At 32.2% G+C, this 17953-nt stretch overlaps 2 protein-coding genes across 2 annotated transcripts; one reads left to right on the forward strand and one right to left on the reverse strand.

Moving 5' to 3' along the window:
* The first annotated feature begins 942 nt into the window (after window positions 1-942).
* LOC139864514 (RPM1-interacting protein 4-like) lies at window positions 943-3444 on the forward strand. The gene is made up of 4 exons (XM_071853096.1): window positions 943-1018; window positions 1195-1545; window positions 2742-2936; window positions 3424-3444. Exons 1-4 carry the CDS (start codon window positions 1013-1015, stop codon window positions 3442-3444), a joined length of 573 nt encoding a protein of 190 aa, XP_071709197.1. The 5' UTR covers window positions 943-1012.
* A 304-nt stretch (window positions 3445-3748) lies between these two features.
* On the reverse strand, window positions 3749-6748 carry LOC139862502 (uncharacterized membrane protein At1g16860-like). Its single transcript, XM_071851114.1, has 4 exons — window positions 6132-6748; window positions 5709-5864; window positions 5043-5254; window positions 3749-4179 (listed from the first exon to the last, which is right to left on the reverse strand). The coding sequence occupies exons 1-4, from the start codon at window positions 6744-6746 to the stop codon at window positions 3987-3989; spliced, it is 1176 nt and encodes a 391-aa protein (XP_071707215.1). The 5' UTR covers window positions 6747-6748; the 3' UTR covers window positions 3749-3986.
* Window positions 6749-17953: the final 11205 nt, after the last annotated feature.

The raw sequence follows: 17953 nt of genomic DNA on the forward strand, positions 1-17953 counted from the left end.
GAAGAATCGAAATAGCAAAGTATTCGAGAAGAAAGTTTTATCACGTTCTGCAATTCTTAACGAAATCTAACCAAAAAGTTTTGAATGGTTATTAAGTATATGAAAGAGAGTGGTTTTCAGTAATCTGTTTTGAATGGTTATCAATTCTCAACGAAATCTGACCAAAGAGTTTTGAATTGCTCTTCAACCCGAATTCGCAGGATAGTCTGATCATCGATCGTACGGGAGTTGGCTAATTCAGTAATCTGTTTGGGGCATATTTTCCAGCAAATCGTGTTGTACATATTATGATAGCTACTTGTTTACTGTTTTTTCGTGTGCAGGAGATACACACTTTGTATCTTTTGCAAACCATGTAATATTGTATCACTGGTTTTGCTGCGGTAATTAAAAAAAATTGGTTAATGAATCTAAAGATATTTTCAATGATTTTATCTCTAATCACGTTATTTGAGCATTTCATCATAAGAAAAATGGAACAACAATCGCTTATTCAACCTTTCAACATCTTGTATAAATTATTTGGAAATTATCCTTGGCCGAAAAGTGATTTTGATTATGAAAAACCAATTTATTATATAATTAAATAAAAAAAGTAATATATTAACATATATTAACATGATATTTATTCTTGTCAAAATGAATACACTAATATCGCTGGAAAATGATTTGCAGCATATATATAATAAATTCACCCTTTGAAATATAACCAAAACAAAATGATATACAATTGACGTCGCGTTAAATAAAGTTAGCCACTGACGTTAAGAATAAAGAATATTTAGGATCTGATTAGAGACTTTTCTAACATTGGATTTGTCAAAAATATTGTCCGGTAGTACCCTTCAACTCTTGGAAACTTTCCTGCAGGCGAGAATATAAAAAAAATATAATGAAAAAGGTCCCACATTCTAAAACAAAACAGTATTTCTTCACCTCTTTTCATCACCCTCTTCATTTTCTTTCAAATTCTAAGAAGATAAATCATCATTCTAATTCACTCACCAAAACCATGTCTGTAAGTTACATTTCTTGCTATATTCAAGCATTTTATTAAAATTACTATCTTTATTTCATACTTGTAAATGCTTCTTATATGTTACTTTAATAGATAAATAATATGATAACTAGAGGTTGAATCCTATTTAAATCAAAACATACAGTTACTAATTGGATTTAACTAATTTGATGCAGCAACAACAACAATCACATATTCCAAAGTTTGGGAGTTGGGATGCTGATAATGTCCCTTACACAGCTTACTTTGAAAACGCTCGAAAAGATAAAGGCACCGGTGTCATGATAAACCCAAATGACCCTGAGCAAAATCCAGAAGCTTTTATGGCATATGGAGGAGATGATAATGCTAGCAATGATAACATGGTTTTTGCCCAAAAACATGTAAACAAGCAACAAAATTTCCAACCTGATCATAGGAAAAAAAGCTCCAACTCAAGAGACAGAACAAGCAATTTTTCTCCACCTTCACCTTCATCTGGACCGAATAGACCAAGACATGGATATAATCCAGCTGATGATATTGCGGTAAGTTAATATTTGTCTGTGTAATTTTGAAGTTTTCGTGAGAGGTGTCTATTTCGACTCACTTAACTGTAAATAAGTCACTTTGTGTTATATTCCTGTGTCGTCTTTGAGGGTGGACAACGTGGTCGAGTGCCCAAGACTGCTGAATTTTAGGGGCCTCAAAATATGTCTTTGGGTATGTGTGTGTGTATATACATGTAGCTTGATGGCTAATCGCGAAAAAACCCATCCCAAAATAGATAATATTATAACATTTTTTTCAATATCCATTGTATATCCATTAACCTGTTTAATCCAGTGGATATACAGTGGCAGAACTTGAACCCGACCACATATGAGGCGGGTGCAAAAATTTATTAAATTTTTCATTGACAGCTGGGGCAGACACTAATAAAAACCTTATTTTTTAGTAAAAAAAAATTTTTAGTGTAATTTTTTTTTTAAATCTAGTTGGGGCGGGTGCCCTGCCCTGTCCTAGTAATACTCCGCCCTTGTGGATATGGATATGGATATGGATGGATAAACTTAAATTAAATGTATATGGATATGAATATGGATGAACAAAAACTAAATGGATATGATTATAGAATACGACATCACCGATCCATATCCGATCCATTGTCATCCCTAGTTGGGACTCTGTGGGTTAAAACATCACGAGCGTCATATCTTCAGGAGGCCAGGAAAAAGGGTCAAATATGGTCACGGGATAACCCTTTAGGGCCGCATACATTTAAGTTTAAAATAATCCCTTTCCCTAACAATCAGGAAAACCTTATCCATTTTTAACATTTAATCATTCAGGACCTCCGAAAACTCAAAGACGGCCTGCTACATTCTATCTCTTGTGTCAAGTTAAAAGTTAATCGGTTATTTGTTGCAACTATGAATCACTATGGGTTACCACCAAAGCTTGGCTTGAGTGTTATGGGGTGAGATCCAACCTCGGGTACTGCCAACCCAGGTTCGATTCTCATTTGAAGCAGGGAGTTTCCAACCTTTGACGGTATTGCCAACATCAATGCGATTTGGGAAGGTCTCTGGGGGTTTTTCCAACCTTCGATGATACTGCCAACATTGTCGTAAATTGGTTTCCTCCTAACGCGTGTGTGGGTGACAAATGAGAGCATTCGATGTCGATATCGCCGTTAAAAATATATGGGTTAACATTGCTACTTTTATTTGTGTATGGACAGTCACATAGATCAGCATCAGTGCCAATGTTTGGAGCATGGGATGATAAGGACCCAAAATCTGGAGAAGGTTTTACAGTCATCTTTCAGAAAGTCAAAGAAGAAAAACACATTGCAGCCACTAAGTTCCCACCAATCCCTCAACAGGCTGCTGCATATAAGCCTACCAATACCAAAAATGATACCACAAGAGTCAAGGTACGGTTATTTCCTTCTTTCATATCTTCTTATTTCGTCTTAATTATGATTAGGCAGCAATATAAAGTCGTTTATAGCAGAAATTATAAATGTGAATATCGATTATAAAACTATTTCACACTTGACTAGTCAGTTATGTCATCTCTAGTTACAATTAGTTATGGCTAACCTTATATAATGAACGACTTAAGCGCACAGTATACAAATATGTGCAAAAAGATGTTGAATGAGTTAGCTATTGTTAGTTTTGAGTATTCATTGACTAATAGTTAATATTCTTATCAGTTATAAAATTGTAAGAGGAATAATATATTTGAAATTTATTGTCAATGTTACAATGTATGACAGTTATAGACATCAAATGAGAGTAGTTGATTTAAATTCTCTCTTTATCTCAACCCATAAATTAAGGGAATGAAGAGTTCAAACTAGAAAATAGCCCATGGTTATGTACTTGATGCTTATATGTGATGTTATATTTGTGCAGAAATGGTGCTGTTTGTTTTAGAAATTAGCTCCAAGTTAAGGAAGGGATTGAAGCTGAGCATCAAGTTATAGATAACTAGTACTACGTATCTGTTAACTTGGTTATGTTGTTTGTTAAGCTTGTACTGTTAAATATAAGTCAGTTTGTTGGTTAATTTTCACACATTGGTTTGAGTCAGTTTGCTGGTTAATTTTCGACAGCATAGGGTTTTATAAGTGCAGTGCTACAGAATGATGCAACTTTAAAATATATAATAATCACTTTTGAGCGATAAACCTATAATCAATTGATCATTAACTATAAAGGATAATTCAATCAACTGATCTTTACATTTTTGATTGTGAAAATCGGGCTTTTAGGGAACATTTACAGACCACTTTTTACGCTTGCGTAAGCACTACTACAAGGAAATATCTAATAAAAACCTAACCTTGCGCCCGCAAGCTGCATGACTTCACAAACGGCCATATAATCACCAAGGCTTCATCTGCAAATTTTTTTATGTTCAAGCGTTGCCTGATTTAAGGGCGCTGCAGTACATTTTGATGGTCATCAAAAATAAACTATACGGGTATAACTTCAGCATTTGGATTTTCATCACAAGTCAAAACAAGGCCTTCAACATAGGTTGGAAGAAGACAGCAAGACCAATTACAGCCGGTGGACATGGGCTCTGTTGGTGGAACGATCATGAGAAGGTTATCGTGTCGCCTTACAACACCCATCACACTAACTGTACTTCCTTCTTTGATGTACCTATGTCATGCCAAACATATGTCATTAGCACACTATACAAGGTGTGTTTCACATTGTTTGGATGCGGGTATTCAAGTTATGTGAAAACTAGCAATATAGAGATTTTCATTTGGATGTCTACCGTTTGAAATTGTCATAAACTAAGAATCACATGTTAGAATGATTTCTAAATGTGATGATCAGAAACCAATTATATTAATTCAAGGGTTAAAGCTATTAATATAGGTCATATACTTTCATTTTTGTTCTAATGTAGGCTATAACTCAAAAAATACCATTCTATGTCATAAACTTTAAAAATGTGTGTTAATGTAAACAAAATGTGACCGGTTACCAGCTAGAATGGTAAAACTAATTATGTGTCATTTTTTGAACTAAAAATTTACGCGAACAGTCCCACTGTAGTTTGCTCGTTTTGCGTGTGCACTCCCTGAGGCTAACGGACGTTAAAAAATCCATCAAGTCAAATCACATGGCAAGCATATGAGGGTACATAGTTAAGGTGAGGGACTAACCGCGTAATTTATGATACTTGAGTGACCAACCGAGTCGGAATAAAAAACATAAGTGGTAAACGTGAAATATGAGACAAACGCTAAGGACCAACTCTGTAATTTTTTCTTTAATAAGTAACTTATTTATTAGGCCAAAACTTTATATATGTTGATAATGACACATAAACAAGTTCATAGCCTACACTAGTATTTTTTTTTGGGTATATAGCCGATAATCCGACATCGGAACAAAAACAAAAAGGAACGTATTCGTAGCTTTAACCCATAATTCAATTCATATAGAACCAAGAATAAACAGGTTAAATTTGTGTGCAACTTGGATTTTATAACTAGAATGTAATAGCTTACCCTTCTTTCAAGCACATAACACGATCATCACTTGTGAGGCTGCGGTCTGCGAGCCATTGCAGGAAAGTTGGAGATAAGTCCCGGTTTTCTTTAGTTATGTTAACCACTGTCGTTTCTTTGACAAATGGAGCTACTTTAGCTCCGTATCCAGCTTTCACTAGAGCCCTTAATCCCGATTGGAAGTCTGATATGTAAAAATCAGACACGTATTTCTGGTAACAAAATAATTAAAATGATTACAAGTTAAATTACAAAAAAATATACAAAAAAATGAGACAATTGCTTCTTTCTAAATATTTAGAAGCAAATCCCATGAAACTGTAACATCCATTACAGAGTAAATGACTCTTAACACCGTTAGAGATGGCAAAGTTTGGACCAAATATAAATGACTCTAATATGGAGCTACAAAGTTTGGACTCTAATATAAACTTCTCTATAAACATGTTTTGATGTTTGACTAGGGGAGGAGTAGATTTCAAAAAAGTCTATTTGCATATTGCAATATTTTCGACAACGGCCCTTCTAATCTGTTATTTCAGTTCTATTAATTTCCACACAAACAAAATAAGCTTGTTCTTATTTGTACACTTTCTGATGGTAAAAAACAACCATAAAAATTGAATTAAAGTGAATTGTAAGTCGATCGAAGATAATTAAACTAACCTCTGAATTGGTGCAACCCCACGAGAAGCAACGGTGCTTAGCATTGGTTGATTTCCCTCTCAATCCTTTGTATTCATACAACTCTGTGGAAACATAGACACACCTCGGTACCTTTTGAAAAGATGATTCAAGTGGGATGCTGCCGCACGTGACAATCTGCACCAAAGTATCATTTACTGATTGTATTAACAATGTTGAAAGTTTAAACAAACGTTCATGTATTTGTTTCAAGAGTTATTAATCCCATAAGCAACAAAAATAAAAATAGCTTAGTAGTTACATCACAGTTCACACCAAGTATTCAGATCAACATACAGAGCATAAACCCCAAATAAAATGAGATTTTACTGTAATAATAGTATTTGTAAATAAAGCATAAATAGTTGTACATATGAAGAATGAGTTCAAGTGTTAGTGTATTACCCCTGTGACCTTGACAAATTGACCATCAATAGCACCTCTAAGTTCAACATCAGGGTATTTTCGTAAATAACTCAACAATCCTCTTTTTTTCCAAACACAATTCCAGAATATCACAACCATCGCCGGTACTAACACCGCCGCCGCCACCACCAAAATCACCGGTTTCTTCACCGCCACCGTTAAAAGCGCACCAACCATTAAACCCATCACCGCCATTACCAACAACACCCACATTAACTTCCTTGAAACCCTAAACCCTAACCTCACATCATCATACCCTAACGTCGTTACACTCGACCCGTAAACTATCTTCCCGTTCGAAACCGACGGGTCCTGACCCGACCCGGACCGAACCTCACCCGATGTGATTAAACCGGTCGGTTGCAGCGCCACCGTCTGACCCGACCCGGACCCTGAATTCCGGTCGGGGTTGAGGGATCCACGGTGAGGTAGGTCGAACATTTTTGCTAGGTCGCCGGAATTGTTGACGTCACCGCCGGTGTATGGTACGGGTGGTGACCCGGTCGTTGTGGGTTGGCGTTCTTTGTGGTTTTCGGGTCGACCGGAAACGTATAGTCCATTGCTGAGCTGGTGTGATGGAATTCTGGTTCCCATTTCTTTAATCGAGTGTGAAATGAAGTTGCAGAGAGAGTGTGTAATGGAGTTTGATTTGCTGTGCTAAGTTGTACTGTACAAGTGATTAATCGCGTGTAAACGTTATTTTCCGGGAATAAAGCGTGCTTTAAGCGAAAGTTAATGTGGAAAAAATAAATGGGTTTGTGATGATGACACGTGGTATCTTTTTGTCTCTACGAATGCGACTACGTTGGTTTTTTATTCCTTTTTTGTAACATGAGCACATTTTCATGAGATTGTATAAAACATGTTATGCTACGTGTGTGAATATGTAACTAGTATTTTCTTTTTAATGAATCTTTTAAATTAAAAAATGTGACATGATCACATGAATCAAGAACCGTATACGCAGTAGTAACATGTTTATTATACATCTTCTATTAATTAAAGATTCAAGAGAACACGGTTTAAAAGTACGATTCAAGTATTTAAAATTTGTTAAGAAAATTAGTTGAGAACTTGGGAGGGTGAGGGAACGTTAGAGACCGAAACTTCGAATGCTGATCAGTGATGAAGCTTATCTTTATTCTAATGTTCTCTAAAATGTTGATAATGAGTGCTACTTTAACAACCAAAGTACTCCGTAGTATACCAAAGTTGAGTTTGATTTCTTTTGATAATTCTTTATGCACGATCAATGTGTATTTTCTTATTTGAAATTCATTTTCATTTTATTATTATAACATGAGTTCGTATATAATAAGGGTTAATAATGATGTATTAGTTTACTAATTCTTAGAGTGCTTTTAATAAAACTAAATGGTTTAGCGCTGAATGATTCATAATTTGAATAAATTTGACTGAATGAAAATAAGCTGTTTGATAATCATTTAAAATGAACGATATAAATCGGGTAAAATTATTTTATTAATGTGTTACATGAATTAAATATTCAATAACTTGTTTGTGATCATGACTAATAATACCATAACTAAACAACAATAACCAATCATTCGAACAAATCTCAAATATCATTTAAACAACTTTCAAGGTAAATCGTTAAACACTTATATAAATGCACTTATATATAAATGCACCAATAAAATCATATGACTACTATCACTAAGTGACACTCAGTGCTCGAAACCACACATGTCACTACTCCACCACTAAAACCACCATATCGGCGCCATAAACCGTCGTTAATCCATCTTTCATAAATTATATTTTTTCAGTTTTGTTTAATGTTTTGTTTGATTCATAGCAGAAAAATTCATGGAAGATGCTCTCTCTTCAAAATTTTCTCATTGCACACCATCTGTTTATTAAAAGTCCTCAAAGAACATTAGTTTTTTCTACTCATGTCGAAGCTAAATGGTTATTCGTTTACAAAGTCGTGTGATAATCAAGTAACATCGTTTATGATTTTCAAATTCCCGTATACATGGTCTCGAGTTGATTGTCGGAGAGTCTTCGAGAATTACAGTGTTCTTAAAGACGTGTACTTAGCACGAAAGAGATTGTCGATCGACCAACGTTTCGGATATGTTCGATTTGATGACATCACTGATATTGATTCTTTCACAAAAATCTTGAACACCATACAAATAAATGGGAAGTGGATTCGAGCTTATAAAGCTTTGGAGAGGAATGCAGCTAACCGTTCATTGAGTAAGGATGGTGAAAGCAACCTGAATGTTGAAGGAAATGATAACTTTTCACCTGCTCCTTGGAATCGTGGTCCATCTAATCCACTAAAATGGGAAGGAAGAAGTTATGCAGATTCACTTACAGGTATTAATTAAGAATCCACGGAGTTCCAGATTTCAGTGATTAATCGTAGCGAGATAAAGGTTGGAGGTAAATGTCTTGAATTTAATCTTCCCTGAAAGGACCCGTCCTAATCCATCCGGACGAAGTCCATATCGATTATAAACGATTCCCAACAGTTAATTACATCGCGAGGTACTTGACCTCTATATGATACATTTTACAAACATTGCATTCGTTTTGAAAAGACAATCTTTCATTACATCTGAAGTTGACAGACATGCATACCATTTCATAATATATCCAACTATAATTGACTTAATAATGATCTTAATAAACTCAATGACTCGAATGCAACGTCTTTTGAAATATGTCATGAATGACTCCAAGTAATATCTTTAAAATGATCAAATGCACAGCGGAAGATTTCTTTCGTACCTGAGAATAAATATGCTTTCAAGTGTCAACCAAAAGGTTGGTGAGTTCATTAGTTTAGCATAAATAATCATTTCATTATTTTAATAGACCACAAGATTTCATATTTTCAATTCTCATAAACATACGTCCCATACATAGAGACAAAAAATTATCATTCATATGGATTGAACACCTGATAACCGACATTAACAATATGCATATAAGAATATCCCCATCATTCCGGAATCCTCCTTCGGACATGATATAAATTTCGAAGTACTAAAGCATCCGGTACTTTGGATGGGGCTTGTTGGGCCCGATAGATCTATCTTTAGGATTCGCGTCAATTAGGGTGTCTGTTCCCTAATTCTTAGATTACCAGACTTAATAAAAGGGGCATATTCGATTCGATAATCCAACCATAGAATGTAGTTTCGATTACTTGTGTCTATTTCGTAAAACATTTATAAAAGTAGCGCATGTATTCTCAGCCCAAAAATATAAAGAGTAAAAGGGGAGCAAATGAAACTCACGCATATAAATATTGTAAAACATTTAATAAAGCATTTGCATGTATTCTCAGCCCAAAAACGTAAAGAGTAAAAAGGGCAAATGAAACTAACGCATATAATTATTGTAAAGCAGTTACTAAAGCATTTGCATGTATTCTCAGCCCTAAAAATGTAAAGAGTAAAAGGGGATCAAATGAAACTCACCTAATGTATTTTGTAGTAAAAATACATATGACTATTTTGAACAACTGAACAATGCAGGGTTGGCCTCGGATTCACGAACCTATATCATTTGTATATTCATTAATACATATAACTTTCATCGATCAACATCATGTATTATAACTTTATATACTATTATTTGGTTTGTATATATATATTTAAAAATGATTATTATTTATATAGTTTTAAAAAAATACCTAATTTATTATATATGGATATTTATATAAAGGTTGTTAATATAATTAATTCATACTCATATGTAATATGTAATATGACTTTTAGGTATATTTTTATATACATGATAATATATAATATTGATAATAGTAAATAAAAATTGTAGTTGATTATAATTATAATAATTTTTAATGTTACTAATACTAATACTGATAATCCCATTAATAATACTTATGTTAATGATAATAACTCTAATACTTTTACAATGATAGTAATATTAATGTTTATGAATATAAATTGTATTATTTACATAATAATAATAATGATATTTATCATACTCATAATAATGATATTAATTCTAAAATGGTAAGATTTATATTTCTAGTAATATCTATAATACTAATGATAATATTAATAATAATAATATTAATAATAATTATACATACATAGTCATAAAAAATAATAGTAAGTGATAAATAACAATAATAATAATAATCACAATACTATTAGATATTTAACACTTATATTAGTGATGAAACTATATTTTAATGATATTAATAATATTAGTAGTAACAATAATGGCAATAATATTAATTGTACTAATAATCTTGTTAATAATAATAATAATTACCTAATAACAATAATAATACATAATAATAAAAATAATCAAGTAATAATATTAAAGATAATAATAATAATAATAATACCAATAATAATCACAATAATAATACTTATATAAAAAAAAAATATTCATGATAATAATATTTCTAATATATCTAAATCCAAATATGATGATAACATTAGTTATAATACTATTAATAACAATAATAATCATATTCATAATACTAATAGTAATGTCAATTAATATTATTAAGTAAATAAAGTATTAATGATAAATACTAGATAAAACTACCTCAAAATGAATTTTCAATAAAAAGGATAGCCCAAGTGTGGATCGAACCTGAGACCTCCCGTTCCTCATCACCATTCCCTAACCATTATGCCCAGCTCGTTTTTCTGTTATTATACTCTGAGAATATATATGTATATCTTATCCCTATATGTTTCTATCTCCTTCTTCATCTTTCACAAACCAAACGACCAATGGATTTTGCCATCACCCAATTAGTTAATTAAACGACTTTTAAGATTCACAGACAAATTATAAACAATCTATATCTATCTGGAATTAATTTAAAAGCGAAGAAAAAAAAAACAGTAGCTAGCGACGGTTAGAAAAAAAAATTGATTTTGCAATTTATAATGTTATAGACAAATGTTGTAACACGAATTGTATTTCAAATCACTACTAAAAACTAATGGAATCGTCAATTTAACTTAACTCATAACAAATTTGTCGAATTCATTCAAGAACAAAGGTTTGACTTTATTTTTCAAAAACATTGACTCGTAAATTCGATCTTGTTTTGAAGAATTGAAATTTCATATTTTGCAGATAGATTCAAAGAAGGATTTCTAACCTTTCTGCATTTTTAGATTTTGCTAATTGGTACGAAATCGAAATATGAAGAAAATTGTCAAGAGCAGAAGTTTTTTTTTTTTTTTAAATATATAAAATAAAATAAGGTATCTGCCTCTTTAATCCAATTCGCAGAGTAGTTTATATCATGTTGTTTGAAGAATTGATTCCACAATTAATACTTGATCAAAAAATTTATTTTTGAAGGGTTATGGATGGGGATAGGGTCACGGACTAGATAAGAGAAAAAGGAAGCAGAAGGTAAACAACAAAAAAAATTATCTGATCTGATACGCGTACTATCAGTTTCTATATATATAATTTTTAATAGTTTTAATTAATAAACATATTAAATATCATAACAATTAATGAATTCTTTAAATATAATAATATATCAATAATAAAAATGATGTAATGTTAATATTATTAATACAACTATATTTTACTTGTAATTAAATTTAGTATACCACAATTTATAAATTTTACCATATTTACTAATTATATAAATCATATTATATAATAACTTATATTTAATATTTAATATTTATAATTTACAAGATATATAAAATTACTTATGTATAGCATTTGTGTTTATACATATATATTTACATTTTTATTTACACGCAATTGTTCGTGAATCGCCAATAATAGTCAAAGGGTAATTGATCAAATGAACATGGTTTCAAAGTTTTCGAGACTCAACATTATAAACTTTGCTTATCATGTCAGAAAACGTATAAAGATCAAGTTTGAATTTAGTTGGAAATTCCTGGGTCACTACAGTACCTACCCGTTAAAGAAATTTCGTCCCGAAATTTGAGCGAGGTCGTCATGGCTAACAATAAATATGTTTTCCTGACGAATATGAGCTGATAAATAGAGTTTTATCATTATTGATTAATATGAATAAAATGATTCGATTATGTGAAGCGTACAAATGAAGTTATCATAAAATAGTGAAATGAGAAAGATAAGTTTCATCATAACTTTTGACTAGTCATGGTTGAATTTAGAATATATGGTGCGTTATAGCTTTTGACGTAGAGGGTTGAATTCCGAAATTCAAGGGATTTAAAGAAAATCTTCGAAATATAAAAGATTTGATTCTTCGGCGAGTAAGAAAATTAAGATCTCTATAATTTAATACGGTGATCTGTCTCGATTACTCTATATAATATTTCCACTATAAATTAAGCTCTTCCGTTCCATTATTCTCACCATTCCTATACTTTCTTTCTTAGTTCATACATCCAAAAGATTGTGAAAATGCTTAATCCAGTTCTGATCCTTGTCCTTATCATGACTATTGCCACAATCATTCTCCTTTTCCAACTTTCACCGGAGGAATCTGTTTTCTTCTACTTCTCCCTTGGGGTTATAGTGTTTTTGATTCTCCCGTGTCTTTATGTGGCGATAAACATTGATATACACGGTTTGTAATTCCTATGTTTGTGATCGGCTTTATATTTTTCCTTTATTTTTCGGAGCTCCATGCTCTTGTTTTCTCTTCCCGACTCCAAGTCAAGCGAATAATGGTCCAGAATTTGTAGATATAGAGTTCTAAATGATTATAATGTTCTAAGCAGGGTGGAACGTGATAGCACGATTTGATTTTCAAATTTATCAAAATACAGACGATAGAACTATCAAGAATATATTCTTCTTGATATGTTCGGAGGTTATGTAGAATGAAAGAGTTATGTAACATGACACATGATGATGGTATAATCTACTGTGAACCATCATCAGGTTTCATTAGAAACTCAGCATGACTTACTGTAATATAATCACGTTGATCATGTGTCATTATATTATACTAACTCATGCATCAGTTCCCAACACTACTTCAAAAACATTCATATTTTAAGCTCAAAAATTTACAGAATATAGAAACTAACAGTTTCTATATGATGTAACATTGATAGCACGAATAGATTATTGATTTCAGATAAGAATAGTTATGAAAATATCTTCAGAAATATGGAGGATATTTATAATGAAAGATACGATGATATCTTGGAATTTCTAATATCGATGGATGATGAAGAAGATTTATCCGTAAGGGTTTAGATTCGGAAGCAAGGTATTCGCTAAAGATTTCATCAGAAACGGAATCATTTGGATTCTTTGAAGTCAAACTTATTCTTTGTGATTTGTTCACGACTTCCTTCATAGTTTCGCATAATCCGCTTTTCGGTACTAAATTTTCCATTGAATGTTTCCAACATAATGATACACAGGAAGCACGCAGAGGTATATAATTTCAGACGAGAATATTTATGAAAATATCCTCAGAAATATCGAAGATATTGATGATGATATTTTGGAATTTCTAAGTTTGATGGTTGATGAGGAAGATTTTCTGCAAGATTTTAACATGAGTATAGAGCAAGATATTCGTTGAAGGTTTCATCGGATCCAGAATTACCTCGATTCTTTGAATATATGGTATGGTCCTTGTATTTGTCCTTGGTCTCCTTCGTGGTTACCTCAATCCGTTTTCCAGTTCCAACTTTTCTGAGCTTTTCCAACATACTATTCTTTATCATCAAACTTTCGATGATTATGGTCGTTTACGATTGTCTATGATTTCTGCTGCTTCATTCAGCTTTTTCAACATTCAGAGTATTGATTTGTGACTGAGTGCTTTTCAGAATTCCAGAAGGAGAGATCATAATTCTAAGAGATAAATGTCATACATATAACTGTTGATGTAGATATGCTGTGAGTTTTCAATGTACTGATTGCTGATTCCTGGTAATTGTTATGGCAGTTCTCGTTACAAGTTGTGGATGAGTACATGACGAGACTTCAATAGATAAATATAGTGATTTGTCGGAGGAATTTAAACTAAGGAGCGACAAGGTTGCTGGTACATTTGCTGGTAATGTGGTGGAATATAAAAGAATCCTCCGGTATAAAAAGGGTAATTGTATATATCAGGATTATAGTAAGGCTACTTCGAATGAAAAGTCGAAGTTGACTTGCTGGAGCTGTGATAAAATTTGCTACTTTGAAAGGGATTACCAAGTTATTTTGGGTATTAATAATGCTAAAGGAGCTAACACAGATACGGTTTAAACGTTTTACTCAGGTTTCGAGTATTTTCAGGTGCATAACTATATGCGTCAATCTCTTCTTCCGTAGATGAAGTGCGGTTGGTTCATACTCTCGATTGAGGTGTTTTCAAGAATCATAAAAGGTTTGAACGTTGATTGTAATCGTCAAGATACAAATGAAGTTTAAGATGAAATCAAGTGGCAAACTTGAAGAATTGTTTAGTTTCATATGTTATAGTCAATATTTTAATTCATTTTAGTTGTCCAATGTTGGTAGTCCACAGTTGATAGTCCACAGTTAGCAATTCACTAATTCATATACATTTTAATATATAATATTCGAATTAATTAATACGTATCGTGACCCGTATTTGTCTCAGACTAGATCACAACTCAAAGTATATATATTATTATAGAATCAACCTCAACCATGTATAGCTAACTCCCGCATTACTGCATATAGAGTGTCTATGGTTATTCTAAATAATATATATAGGTGCGTCGATATGATATGTCAAAACCTTGTATACATGTCCCGATATTTAAAGTGCGTAAAATAAATACAGAAATTAAATGACGATAAATTAAATGCGTAAAGTAAATAACAGAAATTAAATGACGATAAATAAAATTGCGAGAATGTAAATTGCGATAATTAAATTGCGATAAATAAAGTGTAATCAGTTAGCTGGGAACAATTAGCTAGGAACAGTTAGCGTGAATTCTTAACATAATTTCATATTATTAATTAGTCTGTTTCTAATCAATTTTTATTGTCTCCATTATTTCTTCATTATGCCACTTGTTGAATTCTGATAGGTAAAAATCCAAATATGAAATTGAATAAAAATAGTTATTCTGCGGTAAACGGATACGTATATCTGTGGATGTAACTAGGATAGTAAATAACTGTTGAATCATCTTTGAAGAATGTACAGTGTAACTTATTAATGTGAAATTTAAATATTACTCGGGTATTACCTACCCGTTAAAATATTTTCACAATTAACACTTTGTACGAAAGATTTTTTAATTACAATCTTTATGAAAACATATATACATATATATTTTCTTCAGAAGTAATCATGGATTCATTGAGTTAATATGATATTAAACTCATTTGGTTTACCGTTAGAACTAGAATACATAATCTCTAAAACATTAGAGATTACATATTCGCCATGTTGAACGAAGATAAATGATGCAGGACGTCATGTAGAACGATGATTATGCTCGGGGTACCGTTTGTGATGTTGAGGCGTGTGTTGTTGTGGTTTATGTTGTTGCTGGTGCTACAGTTGATGTTGTTGAAGCTGGTACATTTTGCACCATATTTTCCAAGGCTACAACTCGGGCGCGAAACTCATTGACTTTATTACTCCGGGATGTTTGTCGGTATGAACGAGCGAATGAATAAGGTTTTGAATCTGACTTGTGATATAGTCGTGGCGAGATACTCTGGAAATGAGAGAGAAAATGGTGTTACCAACAGGTTCGCCGGTAAGTGCTTCAGGTTCTTCACCAAGAGTGCAGGTTGGTGAGTGGAAAGGATCGCCTTCTTCTTGTCTCCATTGATTTAGTCGACTACGAAACCATCAGATGAATTGGGAATGGCTGATTGGTTGATTCATTCTGGTGACACTGCTTTCGGAGTTTAAGTGAAACTACATATCGGAATAGCTGTCGGAATAATTATCAGAATAGTTATCGGAATCTAAGGGACTCGAAATGGTTGAGGGATTCATCTCATACGATCAGATGAAGGATTCTCGATAAGAAATAGATTATATGATGTAGATTAGTACCCTGCAATACATAATTTACATATGTATATATAATACTAAAATCCCATAAGTTACGAAGGAATCTACGGAAGTTGTCGGGCAAAGGTAACAATAACAGATACGCTAAGATATGAATTTATCTATATATTATTCATGCAGTCACTGCAATAAGATGTGTCTAAACTAAGAATGATAAGCAGATGATTTCCGACTAAAAATGATAAGCAAAACTTTTGACATGCAGACACGGTCGAAGTCCAGACTCACCAATGCATCCTAACGACTTATCAGTTAGACACACTAATGCAGACCCGGTTCACTAAGACCACCGCTCTGATACCAACTGAAAGGACCCATCCTAATCCATCCAGACGAAGTCCATATCTATTATAAACGATTCCCAACAGTTAATTACATCGCTAGGTACTTGACCTCTATATGATACATTTTACAAACATTGCATTCGTTTTGAAAAGACAATCTTTCATTACATCTGAAGTTGACAGACATGCATACCATTTCATAATATATCCAACTATAATTGACTTAATAATGATCTTGATAAACTCAATGACTCGAATGCAACATCTTTTAAAATATGTCATGAATGACTCCAAGTAATATCTTTAAAATGATCAAATGCACAGCGGAATATTTCTTTCGTACCTGAGAATAAATATGCTTTCAAGTGTCAACCAAAAGGTTGGTGAGTTAATTAGTTTAGCATAAATAATCATTTCATAATTTTAATAGACCACAAGATTTCATATTTCCAATTCTCATAAACATACGTCCCATACATAGAGACAAAAAATTATCATTCATATGGATTGAACACCTGGTAACCGACATTAACAATATGCATATAAGAATATCCCCATCATTCCGGGATCCTCCTTCGAACATGATATAAATTTCGAAGTACTAAAGCATCCGATACTTTGGATGGGGCTTGTTGGGCCCGATAGATCTATCTTTAGGATTCGCGTCAATTAGGGTGTCTGTTCCCTAATTCTTAGATTACCAGACTTAATAAAAAGGGGCATATTCGATTCGATAATCCAACCATAGAATGTAGTTTCGATTACTTGTGTCTATTTCGTAAAACATTTATAAAAGTAGCGCATGTATTCTCAGCCCAAAAATATAAAGAGTAAAAGGGGAGCAAATGAAACTCACGCATATAAATATTGTAAAAAATTTAATAAAGCATTTGCATGTATTCTCAGCCCAAAAACGTAAAGAGTAAAAAGGGCAAATGAAACTCACGCATGTAATTATTGTAAAGCAGTTACTAAAGCATTTGCATGTATTCTCAGCCCCAAAAATGTAAAGAGTAAAAGGGGATCAAATGAAACTCACCTAATGTATTTTGTAGTAAAAATACATATGACTATTTTGAACAACTGAACAATGCAGGGTTGGCCTCGAATTCACGAACCTATATCATTTGTATATTCATTAATACATATAACTTTCATCGATCAACATCATGTATTATAACTATATATACTATTATTTGGTTTGTATATATATATTTAAAAATGATTATTATTTATATAGTTTAAAAAAAATACCTAATTTATTATATATGGATATTTATATAAAGGTTGTTAATATAATTAATTCATACTCATATGTAATATGTAATATGACTTTTAGGTATATTTTTATATACATGATAATATATAATATTGATAATAGTAAATAAAAATTGTAGTTGATTATAATTATAATAATTTTTAATGTTACTAATACTAATACTGATAATCCCATTAATAATACTTATGTTAATGATAATAGCTCTAATACTTTTACAATGATAGTA

Source organism: Rutidosis leptorrhynchoides, chromosome 8 (assembly GCF_046630445.1).
Source record: "Rutidosis leptorrhynchoides isolate AG116_Rl617_1_P2 chromosome 8, CSIRO_AGI_Rlap_v1, whole genome shotgun sequence".
Taxonomy (NCBI): Eukaryota; Viridiplantae; Streptophyta; class Magnoliopsida; order Asterales; family Asteraceae; genus Rutidosis; species Rutidosis leptorrhynchoides.